This window comes from Neolamprologus brichardi, chromosome 15, assembly GCF_056152115.1.
Source record: "Neolamprologus brichardi isolate AB-2024 chromosome 15, ASM5615211v1, whole genome shotgun sequence".
NCBI classification, from domain to species: Eukaryota; Metazoa; Chordata; class Actinopteri; order Cichliformes; family Cichlidae; genus Neolamprologus; species Neolamprologus brichardi.
Genome location: NC_142118.1, coordinates 2,402,721 through 2,428,028, shown reverse-complemented (window position 1 = coordinate 2,428,028; position 25,308 = coordinate 2,402,721). Strand labels below are relative to the sequence as shown.

The window sequence follows — 25,308 nt, the reverse complement described above, 5'->3', positions numbered from 1 at the left end:
GTGTCTTGCCTCCTTCCCTCCCTCCTGCAGCAAAAAGTGACTCTTTCCCCACTCGCTCCCCGTTCACCATCTCCACATCTCGTCGCTTCTGCCACAACCGCGCGATACAGATGGCAAATCAAGCTGTTCGTCATGGAAATATGTCAAGTACGTCCAATCAAGGGTGACAAGAACGGGAAACTTTTTGATTGAGTCCTTTTACTTCCTGTTGTGTTGTTGGAAGTACTCGTTCGGGGTTTATTGTTGTAGTTATGTTAGTAAAAGGAACAAAGTCAGGAAAGTAGCAAAGGGTTGGTGATTCATTAGGATCTGATCAGATTTGCAGACTAACTTTAACATGTTCATGTTAAAGCTGTTATTATAGTAAGTAGATGTGCCTGTATATACAGGTTTGGGTTTCTGTTATTATACTGAGTCCCATGAGTGTGAGAAAGTGTTTCTCAGAAATTAGCAACAGAGTAAACAGTCCAAGGCACACTGAAACAGAGTTTGAGTGATTTATCTGCAAAACCAAAATATCTGAAATAATAAGTATCCGATAAAATGGTACTTATATCATATCATTCATATCATATGTTCATTTCTAAGCCTGTGAAGTGGCGGATCAATAAACATTTGAAAGAGATGGGAGAAACACCCTTCAGCTGTGTTATTAGTGTTGGCTGTTGCATGGTGTGTCCACCAGAGGGCACTCTGCAGCATCCCCGTTGGCATCATGACTTTTGGATGTTACCATAACGACGACAAACTGAGTTTAACTGAGGTCGTGTCCAAATTCATGGGCTGCATCCTCCTGAGGACCCGGCCTTCGCGGTCTACGTGGGCCGGGTCCTCAGAAGGTCGGGTAGGCCGGAAGTAAACGGCTGGGGAAATTAGACGGTCTAGCCTTCTGATTAGCGTCACCGCTGTCTCGGTGGAGTTTAATAAACTCAGCCGTCTGCTCCTTGCTATCTAAAATATAACAGGACACTGGTGTAAATTCTCGACTGTCTCACACTTCTGTTTAATCAGTTTTCTGTTTGACGTTTAGTCAGCTGTGTAAAAACCAAAGAGGAACCCACCTGGGGGATTAATAAAGTTTTATTTTATCTAATCTAATCTAATAACTTTAACCTCAGCCAAACCGATTTACTCGCGAACAAACAAAACACTGAAAAAAGCCCAACAATAACATTTTTAGGTTGTCTAAGTGACTTATATATTACGTTTAACCTGAGTAGCGAAACTCTGCGGTGATCTGAAAATGATGTGCCGGGAGTTGTGCCGTTCTCGGTGGCATCAGTGACCCTCGAGCTCCCGGCGAGCTATCGAGCTGGTGGGTAACAGACGTCTCCGAAAACGTCGAACCACTTTTGCAAATATGCGATATCTTGATAAACCGAGCAGATATTTGATGTTCACACAGCTACTTTCTCGCCTGAAAATATGTTAAAAGTTTATTTTGTGACCCAGAAAGATTAGTAAGAGTAATTTTAAAACTTAGTAGCGGCCGCCATTGTTGGAAGCTGGAGTTTGGCTGGGCCGTGCTATGAATTCTGGGATATGGTGGGCCACAAAGGACACACCCGACCCATCCTTCAAATTCGGGGAAAAGGAGGACGCATTTGTCGGCTGCATTCGGAGGAGTCTACGAATTTGGACAGCCTTCGGCGCGTCGCTGTGACGTAATCGGTCTACAAATGCGGCCTCAGGAGGAAGCAGCCCATGAATTTGGACACGACCTGAGTTATCTGCCACTTGTTGTGACAGTAAAGCAAGATGCATTCAAACGGCATTTATATAATATCTTAGTGAGGTCACATAAATTGCTGCACATAACAGAAGTTACAGAAATTTTATGTGTTTCGTTAGTCTGAAAGAAAAAAATCAACTGTCAGATTTACTGCAGCTGGTATCGGTTCTGAAAGTCCTGTGTCAGTCAGGCTCTACTTGACAACAAATTAGTTAACTGATAAATATTCTTCAAGCAAATCCTTCACTGGTCGCACCTCCGGTGTGAAGATGTGATCCCTGGAAAAAGAGGCACACTAAATACTTAACACAGTAAATAACTTATTATAAGTTGACACACAAATCAGCAAAATAAGAGAAAATGAAAAACATTTTGGCCACACTTCCACAGACACTACACAGAGCACAATATGTTCCTGTTTACCCTCCTGATGTTGCAGCTTCTTCTCCCACAGCTGCGCTCCGTCAGAGCTGGCACCAACAGCCACCTCCAACATAACTGGCACTAGCGCTAAATCCCACCGCAGCACAAAGGCCTCAGTTTCCCTTGGCGTTTTTTGGGCAAGTGTAGTACAAATACTATAACTGTAGTCTTTGACTGTGGAGCTGCTGCCCAGCGGCTCAGACTTTATCATCTTGGCTGCTGGTGCGACTTCGCAGCCCGAGCAGAAGCTGCCTAAACCTTGGACTCACTTCGCTGCATTTGTCAGTTTAGCCTGGCTCATAAAGTTAGAATATGACTCTGACAAAATGTTATACAATGCAGAGCAAGCTGTACAAGGCTCGGTACGTACTGTGTACACTGGGAAATAACTCTGTAGGCCATTATCGCCGTTTGCATTGGTGCTTCATATTTTTTCAGCCAGCTTTTTTGACATTTATGTACGTTTCTTTAAGAATACACACATCCTCCCCGTCCATAGCAGACCCCAGAACACGCAGCACACATAAAGTTTAATTAGTCTGAATTATTAGAGTTTTAAAGAGCGATATTGCTATAAGCGAAATATGGTGGAAACCTTACATCTTTTGTTTGTCACAATCACAACGCTTTGTTGTTTGTTTTTACAGCTTGCTGTTTGCACATGCATCATAATACAGCTCTGGCTGCGTGGGTAAAACCACTTTTCACTATATATGCTCAGTCCATTCTGTGTCTAGTTTTCCCCTGCTTCCATTACCCCTGGTTTTTGGCGCGTGAATCCATATAGTGCGGTAATGCTACAGCTTATTATAACGGGGAAACAGACAGCGTAAATCATTCGAGGCTGCCTGTTTCCTTTACGTAGCCATTCTTCACGACACACCGCCCTTCATCCATCATGTTCTGCATCTTTTTTGTTCGCCATTGCTCTTGAGAGATGGGACACATGGCCACCGTGTGTGATGACAGCAGAGACACACGCGAACACGCACACACCAGCCGCCACAGAAGTGCTTTAAAGCACAACAACACACACATAGGTATCGCTGTAAAGCATTTTAGCTGTTTCCTCTAAGCTTACTTCTGGCAGCTGATTGAGGAGCGGCGGGGAGAAGGAGAACGCTCAATCATTAGTCCTCCTCTCACTCTATCCCAGAGGGCAGAGGCAACAGTTGGAAATATGAATTATGAAATGATAAGAGGTTGTAAAATGGAGATAAATCCCAGTGATTACACAGCTCAGTATCTCACAATTTGATTCCTCTGCCAATGATTCTTTATTGTCACTGTGTGAAGGACAGCAAGCCTAATAATTCCCTGTGTATGAAGCACAGCAGGGGAAAGTATTGTAATGATAGAGTTCTTTTGAACATGATTGAGGAGGCAATTACATTTTGCATCTCACTTCCAGGATGTTTTTCTTTTTTTTCTTTTCTTCGTTCTCCGATGGCAGAAAATTCGACCACATCAAACCGTGTTTGTCTTCTTTCTCCATCCCCTGGGGTGCCAGTGCTGCAGAAAGCCCAAGAGATAACAAGGGGAAACATAAAAGCACATAAACAAGACACACACACACACACACACAGCGAGGAGAAAGGAGAGAAAATGTGTGCACTTGCAGATGTGCGCGTGTGTGTGCGTGCTTTAAGACTCACACTGGTCTATGCAAATGACTCTGAGCGTGCGTGTGTGCACGCTTACACAAAGAGTTGGAGTTTAGAGCATTTACCCGCTGCAGTTGTGTGTGCCTTGTGGGTAGCTGGTAGTGCCACCTTCTTCTTAGTGGTGTCTAACACACATGCATGCAGCACACACACACACACACACTCCCAGTCCTCCATCCAACTTAATCTGAGAGAGAAAAAAGCTCGACTAGCACCTCGCCCTGGCTTTTACTGTAGGTCTGCTGCCTCTAAATAGAGGGTTTTATCACAGCTTGGTATGAAGTCTGAATACAACCAATATACCCGACATGCATCACGGCAGCTGCTCCGCTCCTTTTGCTCCTTTCCAGATATCATTGCTGGCTGCTGAAGTTCATACGTGCATGTAGAAGCCAGAGCAAAATTCTCTTGTTGAGGTTGAAACAGGGAATTGAGAATTCCAGCGTATTCCCGCCGCCCTCATTCCTCCCCACACCGGTCAGGTGCATTGAAAGCAGTGACCTGCAGTGATTTCTGGCTCTGTGTGAAAATCCTGTGTCCTCCTCCCTTTTTTCCCTTCATTCCTTTAGTTTTGTAATGTCACGTGGGGGCTGAAGGACAGAACATAGCTCTGTCCTGCAGACAGGTGTCCTGACCTTCTGTCTGCTCCTCCACGCCTCAGGGGACCTCTGTGAAATAGAGGCCAAGGCTTTGACCTAGTCTCTCATCTACAGTTTGTCTCTAAACGGAGCCACGCTGCAGATGCAATGAATCACAGCTGTAGGGAGCAGCGCATTAGTATGTGGCCTTTATTTTCACAGCTCCATAGGTTTTGGTGTTTCTGCTTGTTTTCTTTAAAGAGAAATCGTTTGAAAAATTCAACATTGGTCATTTTTCTTGTTTCAGAGATCTTCTTATCTCTACGTCAATGTAGCACCAGTGTGTTACAATTAGATTTCAGATGGCCTCCCTCCAGTACCCAGTGGCCATAGCAAGATTGCATTATTCAAAGCTGGAGATGAAAGCCCCCTCTGATAGACTAACGCTCTCTACAGTCTGTACTGTGTGTCGATTTGATTCCTTTGATGATATTTCCCCTACAGTTAGCTTTTCACCAGGCTTCGTGGCTGTGAAAGCCCATGTGTGTATTTTACACATCATTTCTGCTATTTATTGCTTATTAATCCTCCAACCTTGTAAGCACTGATGGAGGGGGGGAAGTTGTGGCCAAAAGTAATGGCTCATCTCTTAGAGAATGCCAAGAATGAGCACAGCATCAGAAGAAATAGTCTGTGGTGATTACAAGGGAGAAAGGAAAGGGACATTGGAATAGTTGGAGCGCGCTGAAGTGAGGAGGACTTTCAGACATTTCCAAGAAGCAGAGAACAAATTAGCCTGCTTATCACCTCTTTTATGCAGCCGAGTGAATTAAAATCCCAGATGCTGTGTCAAAATCTTTGTTGCATTGTTACCAAGAAAATCAAGGCGAAACTCGGTGCACCTGACCCGACTTTGGTGTTTTGATCGGTCTTAAAATGCTCGCTGGCTGAAGTGAATATAAGAAATCAACATTTTTATTGCACTCAGACAACTTTCCCAAAAACAGAGACCCAGAAAAGAGAAAACCTGGAAGACTATTGTTCATTAACAGTTTGCAGGACAGGTAAATGCCCGAGGACGTTTTAGTAAAGATATCTGAGAGCGTGAGGGTGAAAATATGCTAGAAATGTTATAGCATCGCTTACCCCTCCGCCCTCTAATTAGTCTCTTTGCAAAGCTGCTGAAATTTATATTGGTGCTCAGCACATCCACACTTAAATGGAAAGTCCCAGCAGCTCCAGCTTCAGTGAAATTATTCAAATCAAAGTCTTGACCTTGGAAATGTAGCCTGGCATGTGCATTCTCTCTTTTCAGCTGCGTAACATTCACACAAATCTTTTTTTTCCCTTCGTATGAGTATCAGAAATGATGCCATTCTCAGTACTCTTGCATGCATAGGCTGTTGATATGCAGTGGACTTCCTCTGCGTGTGGAAATGCAGCTGGTGCAGTCTGGGCCCGGCAGGTTGTTAGGGAAATGTGCTACATCTCGGCGATCTCGGGTTCTTTCTCTTCTCTGTACTTGTGCAGATAATCACCCACTTGTGTGACTGAAAATGTGAGAAGGCATCATGTTCCGAGTGTTTGTGCGAACGCGCACGTGTTTGCACACTTTTCGACTGCATCACGATGTGCATTTATGTCTCCGTCAGCCCGCCTGCTCTGTGTGTGTGCGCGTCAGCCCGTTGTGCGTGTGGCAGCCTGTGTGTACTTCATGCTGAACATTGTCTTCTTGAAACACTAAGCAAATCTCCTCAATGTGATAATTGGCTCCCCGGGGTGCTTGTATCTTTGCTGCTCATCATCGTCATCCCCTCCAAAAAAAACGAGCGTGTGCTAGATGAGATAGGCGAAGTTTGCTCGTTTGCCGGGGAAACCGATCCCTAGTCTGCCCGAACTCTTTTGGCAAGAAGAAACTTTGAGGCAACGAGACAGTGCAGCCAGATCGGGTGCAACCTGGCTGCAGGCTGCTGTCTGCTGCCTCTCGTAGCATCAGGGGCTTGTTTTCTGATGCGCTGCAATGGGTGAAATATGCTATTTGAGGCAGGTGATACGCTCAGTAGTTTCATCTGCAGTAATGTCTCTGACAGAAGCTGAATGCTTTTATCACTTCTGTTCAGGAAAATAAAGTATCTGCGTTAAAACCATCCATTTGTGATTATTAGCTATACGAAATGAGGCGGTTTGTTCGAGGCTCGGCGCACGGACGACCTTCGCTGGTGGTTTGCAGTGCTGGCGCCTGAGTTGTGTAAAATACAGACCTGTTTGTGTGCCTGAAGGCAAATAGAGACGCTCATCTGGTCACTAGAGTCTCTCCCTCTTTTTTAGTCCCTCTCATCCATATGTTCTTGGAGTCCCCGGGGTATTATAGACCACAGAGCAGATTGTTGGCCGCTTCATTGGGGAAACAGCGAGACAGCTGGGCACCCATCACACGGCCAAACAGATGTTCAGGTGACTTGCAGAGGAAGTGAACGGAAAAGAGAAATGGCGAGGGGCGGGAGGTGATGCGGAAGAAAGGGAAGCCGAGAGTTGATGGAGGCAGCAAAAAATGAATTAATACATTGATGCCAGAACTCCGAGACTTCATTAGGAATCCAGCGTTGCCCTCCGAGGTGGGCCACAAGCTTTCCGCTCTCCTTAGGCCACAGGAACCGGTTTTCTCCCATATTGATTCACCTACTAGACTATCTGCTGCAGGTCTAATGCCTCAGATCTGTCGATTATCTTTGGCTAAATGCGGACGAGACGGCTAAGCGGCTCAGGGAATCAACGCCTTAATTCAAACTCACCTCAGGGAATATTCAAAAGTTGGAACTGAATCCCACCCTGAAAACAAATAGCTTGCTTTCTTGCCAGTTTCACATAATGATAAAAAAGGAAATCCACAAACAGTTTTCACAGATTCTCTGGCTGAGGGCCGAGCTTGATCCAGGCAGAGGCTCTAATCTGACACAAATCTGCATATACATACATACATACATAAGTATATATACATATATACATACATATATATATATATATAGATAGAGATATAGAGATAGATATAGAGATAGAGATATAGATATAGAGATATAGAGATATAGATATAGATATAGAGATAGATATAGATATATATAGATATATATAGATATAGATATATATAGATATATATAGATATATATATAGATAGAAACAATTCCTTACTGACTCCTTTTTTTCAACACTGCATTTGTCAAATTAAACCAGACAAAAGTTCTTCGATCCCCCTCAGTCTCCCTTCTCTACTTTCTTGGGCCAACCTTTGTTCTTTGGTTGCAGGTTTCATGTATAATACATGAGGATTGGGAGACTTATCCGTTTCTAGCCATACCGGCTGTAATTCCCTGGGAAGGGGCTATATTTAAGAGCTGGATAGGTCATAGATGGTGTCAGGGGAGCAGCTGACTTCTACCCAAGAGGTGGCGGTGGCTGAATAGCATTAAAATCCTAAAATAGAACTCGACACAGTTACATTGTTGCCCCGGCGAGGAAGCTGTAACTGAATTACCGTAGATTTAGCCCCTAATGGAAGAAGCGTTAATCCAGTTTTGTCAGAAACGTGTCTTGTTTGTGACAACACGCTGCTCCCTGGCGTCTAGTTAGTCTCTGTTTGTACATCACAGATTTCAGTTTTCACCTCTTTCTATTTGCCTCTATTTATCGTACAACAAATCTAATTCCTGTTGTTGTTGTTTTTTATTTCCACAGCCGGCACGACCTACATCTTTGGCAAAGGAGGGGGTCTGATCACATACACGTGGCCCAATAACGAGAGGCCGAGCACCCGGACGGACCGGCTAGCCGTGGGCTTCAGCACGACCATAAAAGATGGCATCCTGGTCCGCATCGACAGCGCCCCACGTCTGGGTGACTACATCATGCTCCACATTGTATGTATTATTCTTGTCCATTCAAAATTCAGTGCGTTTCAAGTGTTTAAGGCATTACAGCCAAGGTGATGACCACAAACAAACCTCTGATTCATTCCTTTCCTTGTGGCAATCTTCAGGCAAAAATCATCCCACGGTGCTCCGACTGATTTATACGCACGATGTAGACCCAGTGAGGAAAAAACCCTTACTGCTCTACTCTAAGTCTTTGCTCATCCAGAATAACCCCACTTCTCCAGCACAGTCAGGCTAACTCCCAGCATCTCCATACCTATATATATCCACACACACACACACGTTGGAGAACCATAGGAAACAGGGGTGCTGCGATTTGGAATTCGCAGCCAGTCGACTGTGCACCCGTGCAGCATCTTAATACTTTCACATCGCGACCTTGCATTTGACTCGTTTACATAAGCATTACGCATTTACATAATCATCAACAGCAGCTTGATGAATGCAGTGTGGAATCACTGCAGTGGATGCATGTAGAGGTAGTGTGGTCGGGAAAAGGGACGAGTAGCTGGTGACGCAAAAAAAAAAATACAAATAAATTAAGAAAGAAAAAAAAAAGATGCGATGATGAGGAGGAGCTACAGTTGCTAAAGCAGATTGAAAGTCTTTTTCTTCTTAAAGAGCTCCCCTCATCTCCTGAGTGCTGGCCATGTGGTGCAGAGAAGCAGCCATCTGCTCTGCAAAGATGAGGGCCAACAACAAGCAGTTTGGAGCTGCCTTTACAGTATAGAGAGATAGGAGCGTATGCACGTGTGTGTGTGTTTCCTTGTGCGCACAGGTGAGAGAGGAAGTGGAGTGGCACAGGCAGAGGGAAAATAAAGACGTCGAGTGGGTTGCGAGGGTGATGTGGGAAATGCCTCCCCGCGTGTTTCTAACTGACTGAGTAATTGCAGGAAACTCTAAAGGAAGGAAAAGGGATGCATTTTTAATTCTGCTTTTTAGATATGGCGGCACAGCTAGCCAAGCAGGGTATCTCTCTAATTTGGCTGCGAGTCATTGGGCGATGAATGTCTTCGTTCCTCCAGTCGAACGCACTAATGAATTTATTAATAGAAAGAAAAGCAACTGGAGACTTCACCGGTTCATTCAGAGAGGCAGCGTGTTCTGAACACAGTGTCGGTCCTAGCCGCTCGCGTGGGCAACACTGCAAATATTTCAGATGATTTATTGACAGCCGAGGGTGTACAAACAAAGTGGGTTTTGTTTAATATTAAAAACGATTGTTGCCTTAAACTATAAAATAGTTGGCAAAAGAAATGCTCTCCCATTACGGAGCAGAAAGCCGACGAACAAAGCGAGGCTTTTTGTTCGGCTGTGAGCTCGGTAATCGTCGTTGTCAGGAATAATCCTCTGCGTGATCTCACCTCTAACGACTGCTGTTGTTACAGGAAGCATAGATTATCATTTGCCTCACATTAGACTTTGAACTGTGCAGTTGTGGGAGTATCAGAGACCAAAAACAACCCTCCTGTCTCAGGGAGTGTACGTGTAGTAGAGATGCTTAGAAATTGAGATTTGTTATTAAATAATATTTCCTAATGACATCTGTAACATCTTTGCTGTTAGTGTTTTTCATTTGGCAGTAACTCTGGAGGAAAAGGTTACGGGCTTTTTGCCTGTCGATTCTGGATTTATGCAGCTTCATCTTTACGGTTATTAGACCGCTTCCTCAAAGGAGCGCGCTCTTTTGTCAGACTTTAACGTCTTTTCGATGACAGGATGTGGTCAACGAAAAGTCAAATAGCTTTTGTAGTTTTCTACTCCAGTTTTCTAACTGTGCAAAAGTCTTGAGCCACGTATTTTGCTGTGGGGATGGTGAAACGTTTACAAACATCCATGGAAATGCAGAATACAAGGCGAAGGACGGAAGTCAGTATTTGGTATGCCCAACTTTATTCTTTACCACAGCCTGAACTCTCTCATGAAGCTTTCTTGTCTTTTCTAGAACTCAGTAGAACTCAGGATTAGTTCTCCAGGCTTCGTGAAGGACATTCAAAGCTGTTCTTTGGACGTTTCTATGATCCCACACGGCTTCACTAATGTTGAGGCCAATCGATGACTGATGGCGTTCCACACGGATGTTTTTTTATTGAAGCCGTCGCCAATCAGATGCTTTCCTACGGAGCCCCGCAGGGGACACGGGAGAAAAAAAATTAAGACGGATCTCGCAAAAGTTTTAGCCGCATTCTTCGAAGCCGACCGGGAGGTCGAGGCACGATGTGCCGGGAGAGCGGTGTTCCTCCCGGCTGTAGTAGGTCTCGACCTCCCGTTAGCTTCGAGCTAGTGGGTGTCAGATCTCCAAAAACGCCGGAGCACTTTTGCAAATATGTGATGTCTTGTAAACCGAGCAGATATCTGACGTTTACACAACTACATTCACGCCTCAAAATATCTTAAAAGTGTATTTTGTGACCCAGAAAGAGTAATATTACAACTAAGTAGCTGCCGCCATTGTTGGAATTCAACTTTTGCGAGATCCCGAGTTTGTTTTGGGAGATCTCGCAAAACTTTTAGCCGCATTCTTCGAAGCCAACCAGGAGGTCGAGGCACGATGTGCCGGGAGAGCGGTGTTCCTCCCGGCTGTAGTAGGTCTCAACCTCCCGTTAGCTTCGAGCTAGTGGGTGTCAGATCTCCAAAAACGTCGGAGCACTTTTGCAAAAGTTTTGCGAGATCCCGAGTTAGTTTTGCAAGATCTCGCAAAAGTCCGTCTTAATTTTCTCCCATGTCCCCTGCAGGGCTCCGTACTTTCCAGGTGGCATGACAGAGTGAACTCTGATCATACTGTTTTTCTGTAGACCCTCGGTATTGTATCTCCCTCCTGACCTCCTCCGGACATACTGATGATGATTTAAACCACAAATTTAGATTCATCATTCCATAAGACCAGTCGGTGCTGATTCTGAGTCCAGCTTCTCAGTTTCCACCATTCCACTGAAACTGTTTCCGATGAGCAGATGGATCAACTGAAGGACCGAAGGCATCTCTCAGGTCCTTCATCTCTCTTAAGAACATGACTTTCAGATACTGAAAGCAGCAGATGCAGATTTTTCAGCCCTGCTACATCTTCCTTTGTCCTCCATTTGCCCATTTTCCTCATTTTTAAGGACAAACTCACACCATGCTGAGATGTGAGTTTTTAGCTAATACCTCTTTGGGAACGTTGTTGCTGCAAATTCCAATTTTATCTTTAGGAATTTTGGTAGATTCAGCTGCAGAAATGGGAAAGAATGACGTGTTTTTATGAGTGACTAATATTAACCCTTTAAGACCTACCATAGAACCAAGTCCGCCAGAGCTTATATTATATTTTTACATGCTGTGGAGCCATTTTTGGGAGCATTTCAAGTTGATATACATCAATACAACCATTACAGCCTAAATTATAATAATATGTCTGCATTAAGAGCATAGTAATTACATAAATTGCAAAAAAGTGCAATAAACTACAAAAAAATTGAAAATCGTTTTTGTTTTTTAACATATATTTCTAGTTAGAGAAATTTAAGAGGCTTATCCCTCAAAACTGTAAATACAAAAAAGTTGCACAAAATAGTTTCCCACCACAGGAAATTTATTTTGAGTGTCTTCATAGTTTTATTTTTGAAATACACCAATTTTTATACACTGCAGGAAAAACGAAAATAAATATTATAATGGAAATTTGCAAAAAAGCAGCATATGCATCAAAATAAACTATTTCCAGCAGTGCAATATGAGTCCTAAGCATCCGAAAGCGAAAATGACGTCACTTCCGGTTTCGGGCAGGTCATGGCGGACGTGCGATAGTTTGCGCTGACATCTATTCCAACGTAGGAAGTGTTATGAACAGCTGATCGGCAAAGCGTGTTTCTGGAATATTATGTTTTTGTTGCTGCAAGTGCTTTTTATGCAGTTTTTGCAAAGCTATATGTGGAAGGAAACTGTGACCGAGGACAAGCTGATGGCATAAGATGTAAGTACAACTCCTCCGGTTTCATATGCAAAAAAAATTATTGCGCTAGCTCACGTGGTTGCAGAGCTACCGGGATTTAAAAGTAGTTGCGCAAAACGGAGCGTGCCCACTCCCACCGGTTTTAAAGGGTTAAAGTCCCTAAAAATGCAGTTTCACACTGGTTCTTTAATACGTTATCTGTTATGTGACAACCCTGGTTCATCCCTCGAGTTCAGTGTGTTTTTATGCTTGAATAATTTGTAGGTCAGTGTTAAAGGGCTCAATAATCAAGACTGCAACTTAACTATCGCTCAAGACCTTCAAAATTACAAGTAAGTCTGACTCCTTGGAAGCAAAATCTAAAGAAAACCGGGCTGGCTCAGGACTTTTACAGTAAGTGAAGGATCATAAACACCGTGAGTGTTTCTCTGACCTTGATTTTAACGCATGTGTCTTCTGCTTTCAGCGCAGATAAAACGGTACACATTGCATTTTCTCTGCAGAGCCCAGAGCACTGAGACAAAACAGGCATCTCGAGGTGAGACCTAATCACAGACTCCCTCCTCAGTCTTCCTCTCCCTTCTTGCTTTCTTCATTATCTCCTTTCCGTGATTAGCTTACGGCTTGTTTGGCAATCATGAATTAAAATACTGATTGTAGTGTTTACATTTGAACCGCTAAGAACAACTGCGTGCTTGCTTTGAAATGCGAGGAGCAATTTGGCATAATTTTGGGAGGTGAGTGCAACATTTTACAATCGCCGGTAGCTCATTTAGGAGTTCGTCTGACGTGAATACAAAGAGTGAAACAGACGAGAATCCTTGTCAGCTTCATGTTGATAAGATAAAAACTGTCATATCATCGTGTTTGAATCGCAGATGACTTTTAGGTGCAAGACATGTCAAATCTGGCTGGTGGTAAGACTGCAGCGAGGCAGTAGTAACACACGTATGTGGGTACATGAGGTGCACATTAAAGTCACATGCAAGCTTGAATCCACGGCAGAAGAACTTTCAGCCGTGGGCCAGATATATGACGATTGTGTCACACAGTTTCTCTCTAGAGACTGTTTGACTGCAGCTGACGATTACCCACGACGTAACACACACACAGGCTCAGCATCAAAGAGTGAAATGCTTCAGAATCTCACCCGTACTGCGTTTCTTTATGCCGAAAATCATCATTACAACAGCAGCTGCCACAGACAGACAATTAATGGCACAAAGTTAAAGGAGCCGCCTAATAGACGTCGACAAAACCTGTTTCTCTTTCTTTACAGCGATGACTCGGCAGGTGGTAACTGTTGTTAAAGGCTGGAATTTCAAAACTGTCAAAATATTGTCTGGATATTAAAGGAAAAACATTCCAGTCTGTTCCTTTGAAGATGCAGTCTCACATCGTCTGTTTTAATCATTAGTGACTGCGAAAAATAAGACAGACGTTATTAATTCAGCCACTAGTAATTTACATACACATCATGTTCTTCAAAGTGCTATTCTGCTGTGTAAGACGTTAAAGGGGACCTATTATGCTTATTTCCACTTGCATGTTTTTCATTCTTGAACCGCACAAGTGTTCACAGCTCAGATTGACGCTTATATGATGCCGGACCCTGTTGGAGCCTCTCGGTTCATCCACTGTCGTTGCTTCCTCAGCCTGTGGGCCACCTTTTCTCTGATTGGCTCTCCTCAGTAGACAGAAGGTCTGACCACATTAGGGCCGTCACCTCTCACTGACATCATACACAGACACCTGTCTGAAACAAGGTGTTTAGAGCAGTCTGAAGCTTTTGGCTCGCAGGAATTACTGGCACAGCCGCTGACCTCATTATGTGAAAACCAGAGAGAAGTCCAGGTCTGCTTTCTGATTACACGACACAACAAACACACTGTGCTCGGGCACCAGAGGCATTCTTTGTTTTCTCTCCGACATTGTTCAAATACTACGGAGCGAGTGAGCCGAAGCCTGGTTAATCACGACTCGGCCGAGCCCGGGTAAACTCGCTTGGCTGGAGATGCTGTAGGTGACAAGTTGGAGTTGTGCGAAGCTGAAATTGAAAACGATCCATCAGGCTTCATGTCTGGCAGCTCTTTTGGTTTCTAATCAGGGGAGGAAAGGTACAGTAAGGCACCTGACGAGATAAATGCAAATATATGTTCAATGCAAAATCATTACGGTGCAAAATCCAATTACAAGTTCAGACATTAAGTATTGACTGATCTCAGAGGCTTCTGTTTGAACCATAAAATTAGTCTTAGAAATGCTGACATTATTATTATTTGTTTGCTTTCTCAAACAAGTTTATTTGATTTGAATTGAAGTGATCTAAGCGATCTTCTTTTTTCTTTTTTTTTTTCTTTTATTTTCTTTTTCTTGTTATTTTTTTTTTCTCTTTTCTTTTTTCTCTCTCTTATTCTTTCAGTGGTCTCATTAGCTAACAGTTAATAAGCTAACAGCTAACATGCTAACACAGCCAATTTTAATTTGATCTAAGCGATCCTCATATCAGAGGTGATATTTTATGGTTTGCCCAAAACAAAAAACAAAAAGCTATTTTTTGTGATAACAGTGACGGGGCCTCAAATGCCTCAAACACATAGACATATGCTCCAGATGTGTACCAGATGTCACCAAGCACATGCATACACCTATATCCCGCCACCATCCATCATCTTCACTCCCTCAGAAAGATTCACCAACCAGACAACCAGCCAGCATCTAATGAAGAAACGGCACATGGAATTCCATTACCCACTCGAGTTTTCCCCTCATGCTAATTCACTGGGAGAAAAGGTGCGACTGCTGGATAATTGAAAACCCCAGTGCAGGCACTCAGTCACAAGATGCCGCCCGGGATGAGTGGCAATGGATGGTAAATGCACCAGAGCAGTGTGTGCTTTTGCAATCTACACGTGCATGTGCAAATACATACAGAGTTTATTGATTTCATGCAGGAGAACAGTCCATTCAGACACACTTTGCACATCCATCAGGTTTGTGTTTCTGTGCCTCCTTCCGTCTCCTTCTGACAGAGCTAACGTAAGATGTTGGATGTGTACCTGTGTGCATCAGCGTGTATAGGGCCAGCAATGTATCGCTTCTATCAAGTTACTCTTGGCCCGGCAAGGAAAGATAGATATTATCTTGGTTACGGTTCACGGCGTCTGATAACATTACAGCTTCTTATTTTACTTTGTATTCCACCGTTTGATTCCCTCCACGGAAATAAAGAACAGAGAAAATATACCTCGCAGCTGTTTTCACATCTATTTGCTGGGAGTACACGCAGTCAGCATTATGGTAACCTTGTTGGTAAATAAGTATTTTTATGAGGCTGAACAGCAGAGTCATTTTTATCTCCACTGCGTATTGTTATTCATATTTTCGAGGAGACGCAGCACATTGTTTTGGCTCGTGGCTGTTGCCTAAACGCACAGCGAAAACATTATTACGAGAATATTACTGACTTTCACTTGTATCCTGTGAAGTCAATATATGACACCAGATTATTAACATTACTTGGGTGAATATTTTGGGTGCTCACACCTGAAGATAGCTTGCGTGCTTGCTAGTAGGGCTGCCACAAACGATTATTTTGATTTATTTTTCCATTAGTCGACTAATCAGATCATCATATTGGACGTAAAACATACAGCTTATTGCACCAGCAGCATCTGCTCTTATATAACTATCATTAGCTTACAGCTTTAAGTGTTTAAGGTCTGTGCTAACTAAAAATAAAGACAAGATGATAGTTTATTAAATTTTAATGAAATTTGCAGATTGTTTCGGTGAAGTTTAATAAACTCCTTGCTATCTAAAATATAACAGGACACCGGAGTAAATTTTCGAGCATCTCACACTTCTGATAATCAGCTGTCTGCTTGATGTTTATTCAGCTGTGTAAAAACTATAACTTTAATCTCAGCCAAACCGATTTACTCAGGAACAAATAAAATACTGAAAAAAGCCAAACAATAACATTTTTAAGTTATCTAAGTGACTTATGTATGTTTAACCTAAGTAGCGAAAGACAGCGGTGGGTTTGAAAACGATTTGCCGGGAGTCTGGTGTTCTCACGGCTCTAGTTAGCCTAGCCCCCGGCTAGCTATCGAGCTAGTGGCTAACAGACGTCTCCAAAAACGTCGGAGTGCTTTTGAAAATATGTGGTGTCTTGATAAACTGAGCAGATATTTGAGGTTTACACAGCTACATTCTCACCTGAAAATATGTTAAACGTTTATTTTGTGACCCAGAAAGAATAATAAGAGTAATATTAAAACTAACTAGCTGCCGCCATTGTTGGAAACTGAGCTGGGCTGCGCTATGAATTCTGGGACAGAGCTACTTCTTCTTCGGTGTTTAACGGCAGCTGGCATCCTTGTACATGCAGTGCTGCCATCTTCTGTTTCAGTCTGTTATTACACTCTTAAATCCTACTACTTATTCCTGCGTCTTTTGTGATCTTACAAAGCTTCAAACGACGCATCGACTATTAAATTAGTCGTCGACAATTTTGATAGTCGACGTAATTGTGACTAGATGACTAATCGTGGCAGCCCTACTTGCTAGCAGATAGCGTTTGGACAAACTGTCCTGTATATATACAAAAAGAAGCTGGATTTAGAAGGAAATTAGGTATTTTGATACGATTATTTAAAATACAGGACTAGAGGCAGGCTTCTTTTGTGAACTCGTAGCAGATTTGTGTGGATGATGCTGAGACAACGCTGATGAAGCGCACAAAACAGAAGCTAGCTTTGTGTGGTTGATTTAACTTGCTAGGGGGCCAAATAGATTAGATGAATTACCTGAGCACTGTAGGCTTTATATGCACTTTATTTCCCATTATGTAGAGAGCACTAGCAGCTTCTTTTATACACTCACGGTCGGCTTTTGTTACCTCTGCTTTGGCCGTTTTCTAACACCAACACCAGTCTGGATTTCTTTCAGCTGTTAGTCTCTTCCACGTCTTACCACAACACTCGAATAGAGCGAGGTCATCATTAATCATTTTTGCAGCACCCGTTCTTTTATCACACTGCGCCGTATACTGTGGTGACTTGAGACGTACTATAATATCCTATTTAAGTAATGTAGTCAGTCTTTTACTTAACTGAATGCACAAAAATGTTAACATCAAAATATACTATAAAACTGACGAGCTGAGCATTTATTTGTAGTGTTTATTTAAGAGCTTCCACACAAGGTGACAATAAACTGAATCAAACTTGTAGTTGTATAATGTTGCATTAGCAGTTTCACCCCGGTTCGTATATTCGTCAGGACTCCAGGAAGAACACCGGGACTCAGTAGTCAATTAACAAAACCTTTATTAATACACACTTATTGATTACACCTTCTAGAAGGGAGATGCACAGGACCCCGGACTTCCTCTGCAGATCTCAACCCCTTTGTCTGTTACATGCAGTTTTGTATCAGTGACCCCCCTTCTAAACCCTCTACAAGGTGCCATAAAACTAAGTGCTATGTTTACATAGTTTCACTTGATTGTGTGCGTGTGAATGCCTACATGTGCGCGTTCCCGCGTGTCTATGTGTATGTGTGAGTGCACGTAGCACTGTAGGTGACTCCCTAGAGGTCATAAAAAAACCATTTCCCTTCCAGACCACCGTTATCCAGGTCAAATGTTGAGACCCCCACCCAAACATTCTCTGGAGAATTTCCTCTCAGGATTAACTCCTCTCTGTTTTACTTTCACAGTTCAACTGGGGAGGGTCTCCTATACTCTGCTCCTAAATTCAGGACACCATCAGGCCTTTATTACATTGAGGGCAGTGTCAATGTCTCTACAATAATTCTAGATTCTATGTTAACACATTTCTAAACTCTAAATCAGTTAAACATTTCTACAATATTTATAGTAATAATATTATAATTTTAATACATTACATAACATTGTGTTACAGATGTCAAAGAAGCAGCTGTGTCTGGTTACATTAAGGAATCAAGAATAGATCAAAATGAAATCTTGTCTTAGCTTATTTAAAAAACTGAAATATTGATACAATGTTACTAGAACATTCACTATGGACACATTACGCACACCTAAAGGAGCTTCTCTGCCATAGTAACGCATGTCATGAAGCTCCTGGTGCTCTGTTTTTGTGCTGATGTTAAAGCTACTTAATTGTTAGAGACTTAGAGCTTTTTATTGTCATTGTGCAGTTTCTTGCACAGCGAAATTGGGTAGCTGAACCACAAAGGTGCTAAAGTAAGAAGAAGAGAAACCAATATACAAGGAAGGCGGAAAATAAATAAATAATTAAATAAATAAATAGAATAAAATAAAAAACAGTGTATATGTATACATATGTGAGTGGAACTATATACATGGTGTATGTGTAGGAAACATTGAAACAGACTGGGACCAAAATAATTGCACATGAGCCAAAAATATTGCACAGAACATGGAAAGACTGAGATATTGCACATAGATGATCAACAGCAGTGTCAGGGTGGATGTGATGTGATATTGAATAAATGTAGCCGAAACAAATGTATCCTGGAACTTTAGCAGAATAGAAGATTATAAAATGTACGTAAGGTAAAAAAAATAAAGAAATCCCCCAAATCGTCCCTAAACTGACCTAAGCTTGGATAAATCTAGTGCTCAGTAGTACGAAGGTAACATGGGAGCAGGGACAAGGCTGCAGGTTTTCCGCTTTTTGTGATTAGATTAAATGCAGTTTCATTAAGTACAATGCACAGAATAAACTAAAGTCTTAAAGGTCATACAATTACACTTTGACTCTGTGTCCCTCAGTGAGACAGACAATAATACAGAGCCATTTAATTAATTACTACCACCTGACAGCGGTGAACTCGGGGCACCGAGGGCTCCAGGGAGTCTGGGCCTCGAGGCGGTTGTCTGCTTCACCTGCTTGCTAATCCAACCTCGTGTGCAGCGCTTACTAATGAAAAAAAAAACACATACGTAAGATGTTGTTGTGCGTTAAGAGAAGCGGAAAGCTGCCTATAGTGCTGCAGTGTGAATGTGAACGGGCTGAAGTCACGCACGATGAAAACAAATTGCATATATTACAAAGTACCAGGAAGTTTTCATATAAGTTTTTACATGGTTTTCTGTATATTCATCAAGGGACTAACCCTGAAACCCCAATATTGTACTGGCAGAAAATTACTTTGATTTACTCTTGAGAGCTCTTTGCATTCGAGCTACAAGGTATCAAGTCACACGTTAAAGTACTTTTTTCTGTCCTGATTTATATTTATTTGCTCCGCCAGAAAAATATTTTCCCTGACATTCGTGAATTGACACGAATAATCAGGGAACGAGGATGAGAATGTGGTGCCTGCGGGTATTAATAATTAACAGCATCAGCAGGCACCTTCACTGTGACTGAAAACACAGGATGCTCTGACACACTTAAATGCACATTACAAGGAAAGCCTTTTTGTGTCTTGTATTTTTTTCTCCAAACAACACATGCATGAATACACCCAAACATATGTAACTCGAGTGCTTGTACTCCTTTCTCTCTTTCTGGCTCAGCACCCACATATTCACCTCGTGTCTCGCTTTCCGCTTTGGCCACGTACATGCAGAAACACACGCACACACACGTTTCCACAGGCTCCTTCAACAAATTTTCACACCACGGTACACTGACACTCCAAACATGATACGAAGGCTCTTCAGAGACACATGCCTGTCAGTCATCCATGTCATCCAAAGGCACTTTTGGGAGAGCAGTTTATGTAGCAGACCTTCTGGTACACACACGGACACACAGCACATTTGGGAGAGCTACAGCAAGTAATAACTGCTGGGGTTACACAAACAGGGCACAGCATTATTACAATGTACCCATGTGGTGTGTGGCCTTAGCCCTGGCCTCAGCGATGTATATTTCATGGATTAAGATGAAAAATTCAATGAGCTACAACAAACTAGTGCGCCTGCCTCTGTCTTCTTTGCTCTGTGACAGCCAAAGCCCTGGGGTATGCTTGTATTTTCACAGCTTCGTGGTAGGACATGAATTCCATTCGCACTGTGATGAAGAGACAGAAGAAGAAGGAGATGAAAGCGAGGTGGAGCAGAGTGTCGCGCGCGTGCGAAAATGTAAAAAGCTGATAGAGGAATTTGAATGAAAATAAAAACTAAAGAAATAGAAAAAGTGGGAGTAAAGAGGGAGAGTTTGGGAGAGAGAGAGATGTATTTTAGAATTCAGAGCAGGATCAGAGACAAAGTTGGCTCAGATGGGTCTCAGCACACGAGCACATTGGCTGTGAATTCGGAATTATGTGTTGCCTTTCTCTCTCGCTCTGACGCCGCCGCCGCACCACCACCACCCGTTTTCTCCCTCTTATCTCCCACTCCTCCTTATCTCTCTCGCCCTTTTCTGCACTATTGTTTTCACACTGAAGGCTAGATCGAGTGCCGGTCATTCAGCTGGCTTCAATCCGACTGCAGTGTGAATAACAGCGTTCCTAAAGCTCCCGGTACAGGTTATACTGACTGTGGAGGTGGAGAAAGCCCTTTCAGTGGCAGCCATTTTCATCTCAAAACCCTGTTCTCCTCACTAAACAACAATTTATTCTAGCAACAGTATTTGAGAGTGTTCGTCTTGACTAGGGATGGGTATCGTTTAGGTTTTATCTGATACCGGTGCCAAACCGGTACTTTTGAAACGGTGCCGGTGCTTAAACAGTGCTCAAACCGGTGCTTAAAGAATGGAGAACACAAACTTTGTCCAAAAACCTCTCATGTTCAGCTGTTTTTTTTGTAAAAAGATAACAATGTTAGCCTTTTCTGCAGCTATGGGGCATATATGGTATCACTCTTGGCTGGAAGCAGCTTAAACAATGGAAAAAACACAAACTTTGTCCAAAAACCTCTCATGTTTAACTGTTTTCCACTTTTTCTTTGGTCATTTTAGCCTTTTTGGCCAGGGTGAAGGGAGTATCTGCCATCAAACAAGAAGACAGCCGCATGTAGCTATGATGGTGTTTGCTAGTTCACCTTACATGCATTAATGTAATAACGTGGTTAGCCTACTCAACGTAAATTACACACGAACAACATTAAGCTACTCACGCAGAGAAGAACGGCTGCTGCTGCATCATCATCCTCATCATTTCTGCTACACTGGCAGGGCTAGGGGCCAGGACTCTCCTCTTCGGGTTTTTGGGGGATGTTGCTAACTCCGGGTCGATAACAGGCACCACACCCGCAGTAGATGTGCTCGGTGTGAGGTCTCGCAGCAAGCTATCAAATACGGCGCATTTCTCGGCTTTTAAAAAAACGCTATGCGTCGCCAGGTGTTTCATCAGATTTGAGGTGTTACCTCCTTTGACAGCATCACAGTATCAGCTTAAAGCACTTGTTGCAGCTGCTGAGTTTGCATCTTTTGCTGTGAAGTACAGCCAGACTTTTGACCGCTTCCCCTTGGGCATTTTTAATCTGTAGCTCTGCTCTAAAAGAACGTACGTACCTGGACCCGCCTACTATCCTCGGAAATGTAAAATGATTGGCTAGAATCTAAAGTGTATCACAGCTCAGGAAAAAAAAAAGCACCGAAATGTGCGCTGCTTTTCTGTCTGGTTACTACCATTTATGTCAGAACCAGTGCCATCATGGCACCGGATACCAGTACCCATCCCTAGTCCTGACACATTTTTGGGAAGATACCTTTGGTTTCTCACTCCTTCACTAAGCACTCGTGTTAGACCAATCACAGGGCGCCTGTGGCTCAGGAGGTCAAACGGATCGTGCACCAATCCGGCGGTCGGTTGTTCGATCTCTGCCTCCTCAGGTCCACATCCTTGGGCGGATACTCAACCCCTCACAAAGCGAAGCATCAATCACAGTGTTAATGCATATTTGTGTATATATGTGCTTAAGCCGTAGAATAAAGTGCTGTGTGAATGTGTCTGAATGGATGAAGGAGTCTTGCAGTCCATTTAGCATCTTTCATGTTGTTCCACTCAGCTGTGTCAAAGGTATCCTCCTACAGTTTCGTCTGTATAACACTTAAACAAAATAGCTAAAATAATTAGCATAGCCGCTGTGAGTGTGCATGGTAGCAGTGCAAATCCTTCACGTTCATTACATTAGCCAGTTCTTAGAAAGGCTGTTCTTAAACATCGGTAAGCAAGAAGCAGGACGTGTGAAAAAGTGATTGATGAGCTGATAACAAAAATTTAGAAAAAAAAGACACTATTTCCCTCAGATCAGCTGCTTGATGTGTAAAAAGGGCGACTGTCTGCTAACTGTATATTAAAGATGGTCATAACCACCATGTTGTCACCCTGTAATAGCGTTGTGCTTTCCCTATTATGGGAGCAACATGTTTACTTGTTTGTGTTTTGTTTTTGTTGTGAGATTGTGTGTCTGTATGTAGATGGTTACAGTGTAGGATCTTCATAAACTGAAGTAAAACTAGTGTTTGTTTCATCTTGGTGTTTTTAAACCGGACGTGAGGAGGGAGGTCTGAACCTGACCGAGACACTGAGGGGTTGTAGCCGCACCCCAGAGTGTAGCCTGGTTTGTTGTCTGTTGACCAGTGTTGGTCAAGTTACTTGAAAAAAGTAATCAGTAACTAATTACGATTACTTCCCCAAAAAAGTAATCCCGTTACTTTACTGATTACTTATTTTCAAAAGTAATTAATTACTTAGTTACTTTTTAAAAACACGATTTACAACCTGAATAGGTGATAAAGTGATAGATCTTTCAGCCCAATTCTACTTTTTCTACATAATCCATCATACAAAATGTAATCAAATGGAAAAGTCTCTTTTTAAAACTTGTTTTATTAGTTTTAATCTTTTAACTTTATGCATCAAGCAAAAATTTAATTATCTGCAACATTCTCTGACTGGAAGAAATTAGTTTAACATTTAAACCTATTTTCTGCACATTCCAGCACATAAAATAAAATATTTTTTGTGTTTACACTCAGTCTTTAAAATAGATGCAAGTAAAACACAGCAGAAAATAAATAAAGTCAAAGACTAGCGGTCCTGTTGCTCTATTTTCACCTGTAAAGCAGGAGTGGGGTAGGTGGAGGTTTACCCTGGTGCAGGTGTGCAGCGGTCAGTGGAAGAATCCGCGAGTTTCTCTGTGAGTTTCCCATTACGTCGTAGCTACTCGGTGCTTGTTTGGAAGTTTAGGGTTTTTTTCGCTGTAAAAAGAAGTTTTCTTCCCACGCACAACGGACACTAATGTTTTTGTCACTTTTTATGGAATCAAACTCAAAGTAAGGTCAGTACTTCCACGCTTTAAACGCTGCACGCTCATACTCTCTCTGCACTCGATATATGATCCATTGTTGATCTGCACACAGCTGTTGTCACGAACGTCGCACTCGCTTACGTCACTGTCATGAGACATTCTCGCAAAAAAATCACGGTTTTAGTAACGCAGTAACGCAGCGTTCCTACGGGAAAGTAACGGTAATCTAATTACCGTTTTTCCAATAGTAATCCCTTACTTTACTCGCTACCTGAAAAAGTAATCAGATTACAGTAATGCATTACAAGTAACCCATCTCTGCTGTTGACTTTATTTGGACTATATTTTACACATTGAACATCAGATTGTATACTTGAAGCATAAGAATATGAGTAAAAATGTTTATTGTGGTCACAAACTCAGTGAGAAACATGAGAAGTTTCCTATTAGGCCTCTAAACGTTTTGTATCACACCTCTGGATGTTAGTAAGGATGCTTCCTAACTGCAGCTTCACTTCTCAGCTCTGGCTCTATCTACCTTTTATACGCAGTTTACTGTGTCACAACATTTATCCTAAAAACAAATGAATTTAATTAGCTTCACTTTCTTATATGACACAGATGCTACAGTATCTGAGATCAGAGCGCGTCACTTCAGTCGGCAGCATCCTAGTGTCCTCTGTTTATCCAGCTGCAGATGCAACGCTATGCGTACTTGAACGCTGAGCGGGGATATCTTCTGACGAACACCTAATGAAAGATCAGAGGGATTTGGAGTCGACCGGGGTGTCTCTCACACACAAGGCTAGGAGCCATGTCAGCTCCAAAGACACTCCTAAATCCTCCCGCGAGGCTCGGCATTACCCCGTTACAGCCACTTCCTGCTCCCCCGCCCTCTCACCTGAGCCGTCACAGGACAAAGAGTCAGACAGAGAGTCAGAGAAGGAGTGAGTAAAACGAAATAAAAGAAAGGGATTCACATTTAGGCAAATTGACTCTCTTTCGGATTATTGACGAGCAGGAGGGATGATGAATTGCAGGCCAGCTCAAGTGATAAACGTCAACATTAGAAAATAAATCTAGCGGAAAGAAGGCGAGAAGAAAAAAAATCTTCCGCCTTCCGTATCAGCAGCGGCGTGTACAGATCGGCTCCCTCGCAAACACGCGCGCGCTCACGTGCATCCACGTACGTGCACGCTGCAAATGTATTCATTGAGGATTAAGGACCTGCTGGTATCAAGAAAAAGCTGCATGAAGTTGTTTTTTTCTCGCTGATAAAAAATAGAGGGATCAAATTTGAGTGTGAAACTCACAGATGGAGTGAGAGTGAGTACCTGTGCGTTTTAGAGCGCGCCAGTTTCTGTTTATTTAATCCTGCCATTATTGACTGTCACCACGACAAAGCCCTATTGACAAGGTGACAAAAAAAGACTATCGCTTTTTTTAAGAAGGAAGGATCATCACTATACCAATCTATATGGATAAAAGATATTTCCTACTGGATGGCTCGTATGCAGGATTATTATAAGCACTGAATCACTGAAGGTTATAGAGTTTGTGTCAGAGTCATATTGATCCTCAGATGTTCTGGGTTGGCAGCGAGGCACATGGCCAAGGACATGACAGGCAAGTCTTCCATCCTCACATCTCTTGTTCTGCTCTTGCATTGCCCTCAGCCATTTTCTCTGTCTCTTCATTGTGGTGAGAAAAAAAAGAATATTTTCTATTTTTAGCCTCAGCTCCACTTCTGCAAAGCCCTCTGCCTCTCCCTCCCAGCACACACACACACACACACACACACACACGGACAAAGAACATTTCCTGTCAGGTCAA

At 42.7% G+C, this 25,308-nt stretch overlaps 1 protein-coding gene across 1 annotated transcript in view; it reads left to right on the top strand.

The window, feature by feature from the left end:
* nrxn3b (neurexin 3b) overlaps positions 1-25,308 on the top strand; it is a 346,576-nt gene that overhangs the window by 246,223 nt on the left and 75,045 nt on the right. Inside the window, exon 19 of the mRNA XM_087852476.1 lies at positions 8,127-8,308. Within this exon, the coding sequence (XP_087708602.1) occupies positions 8,127-8,308 (182 nt within the window). The remainder of the gene's footprint in view (positions 1-8,126; positions 8,309-25,308) is intronic.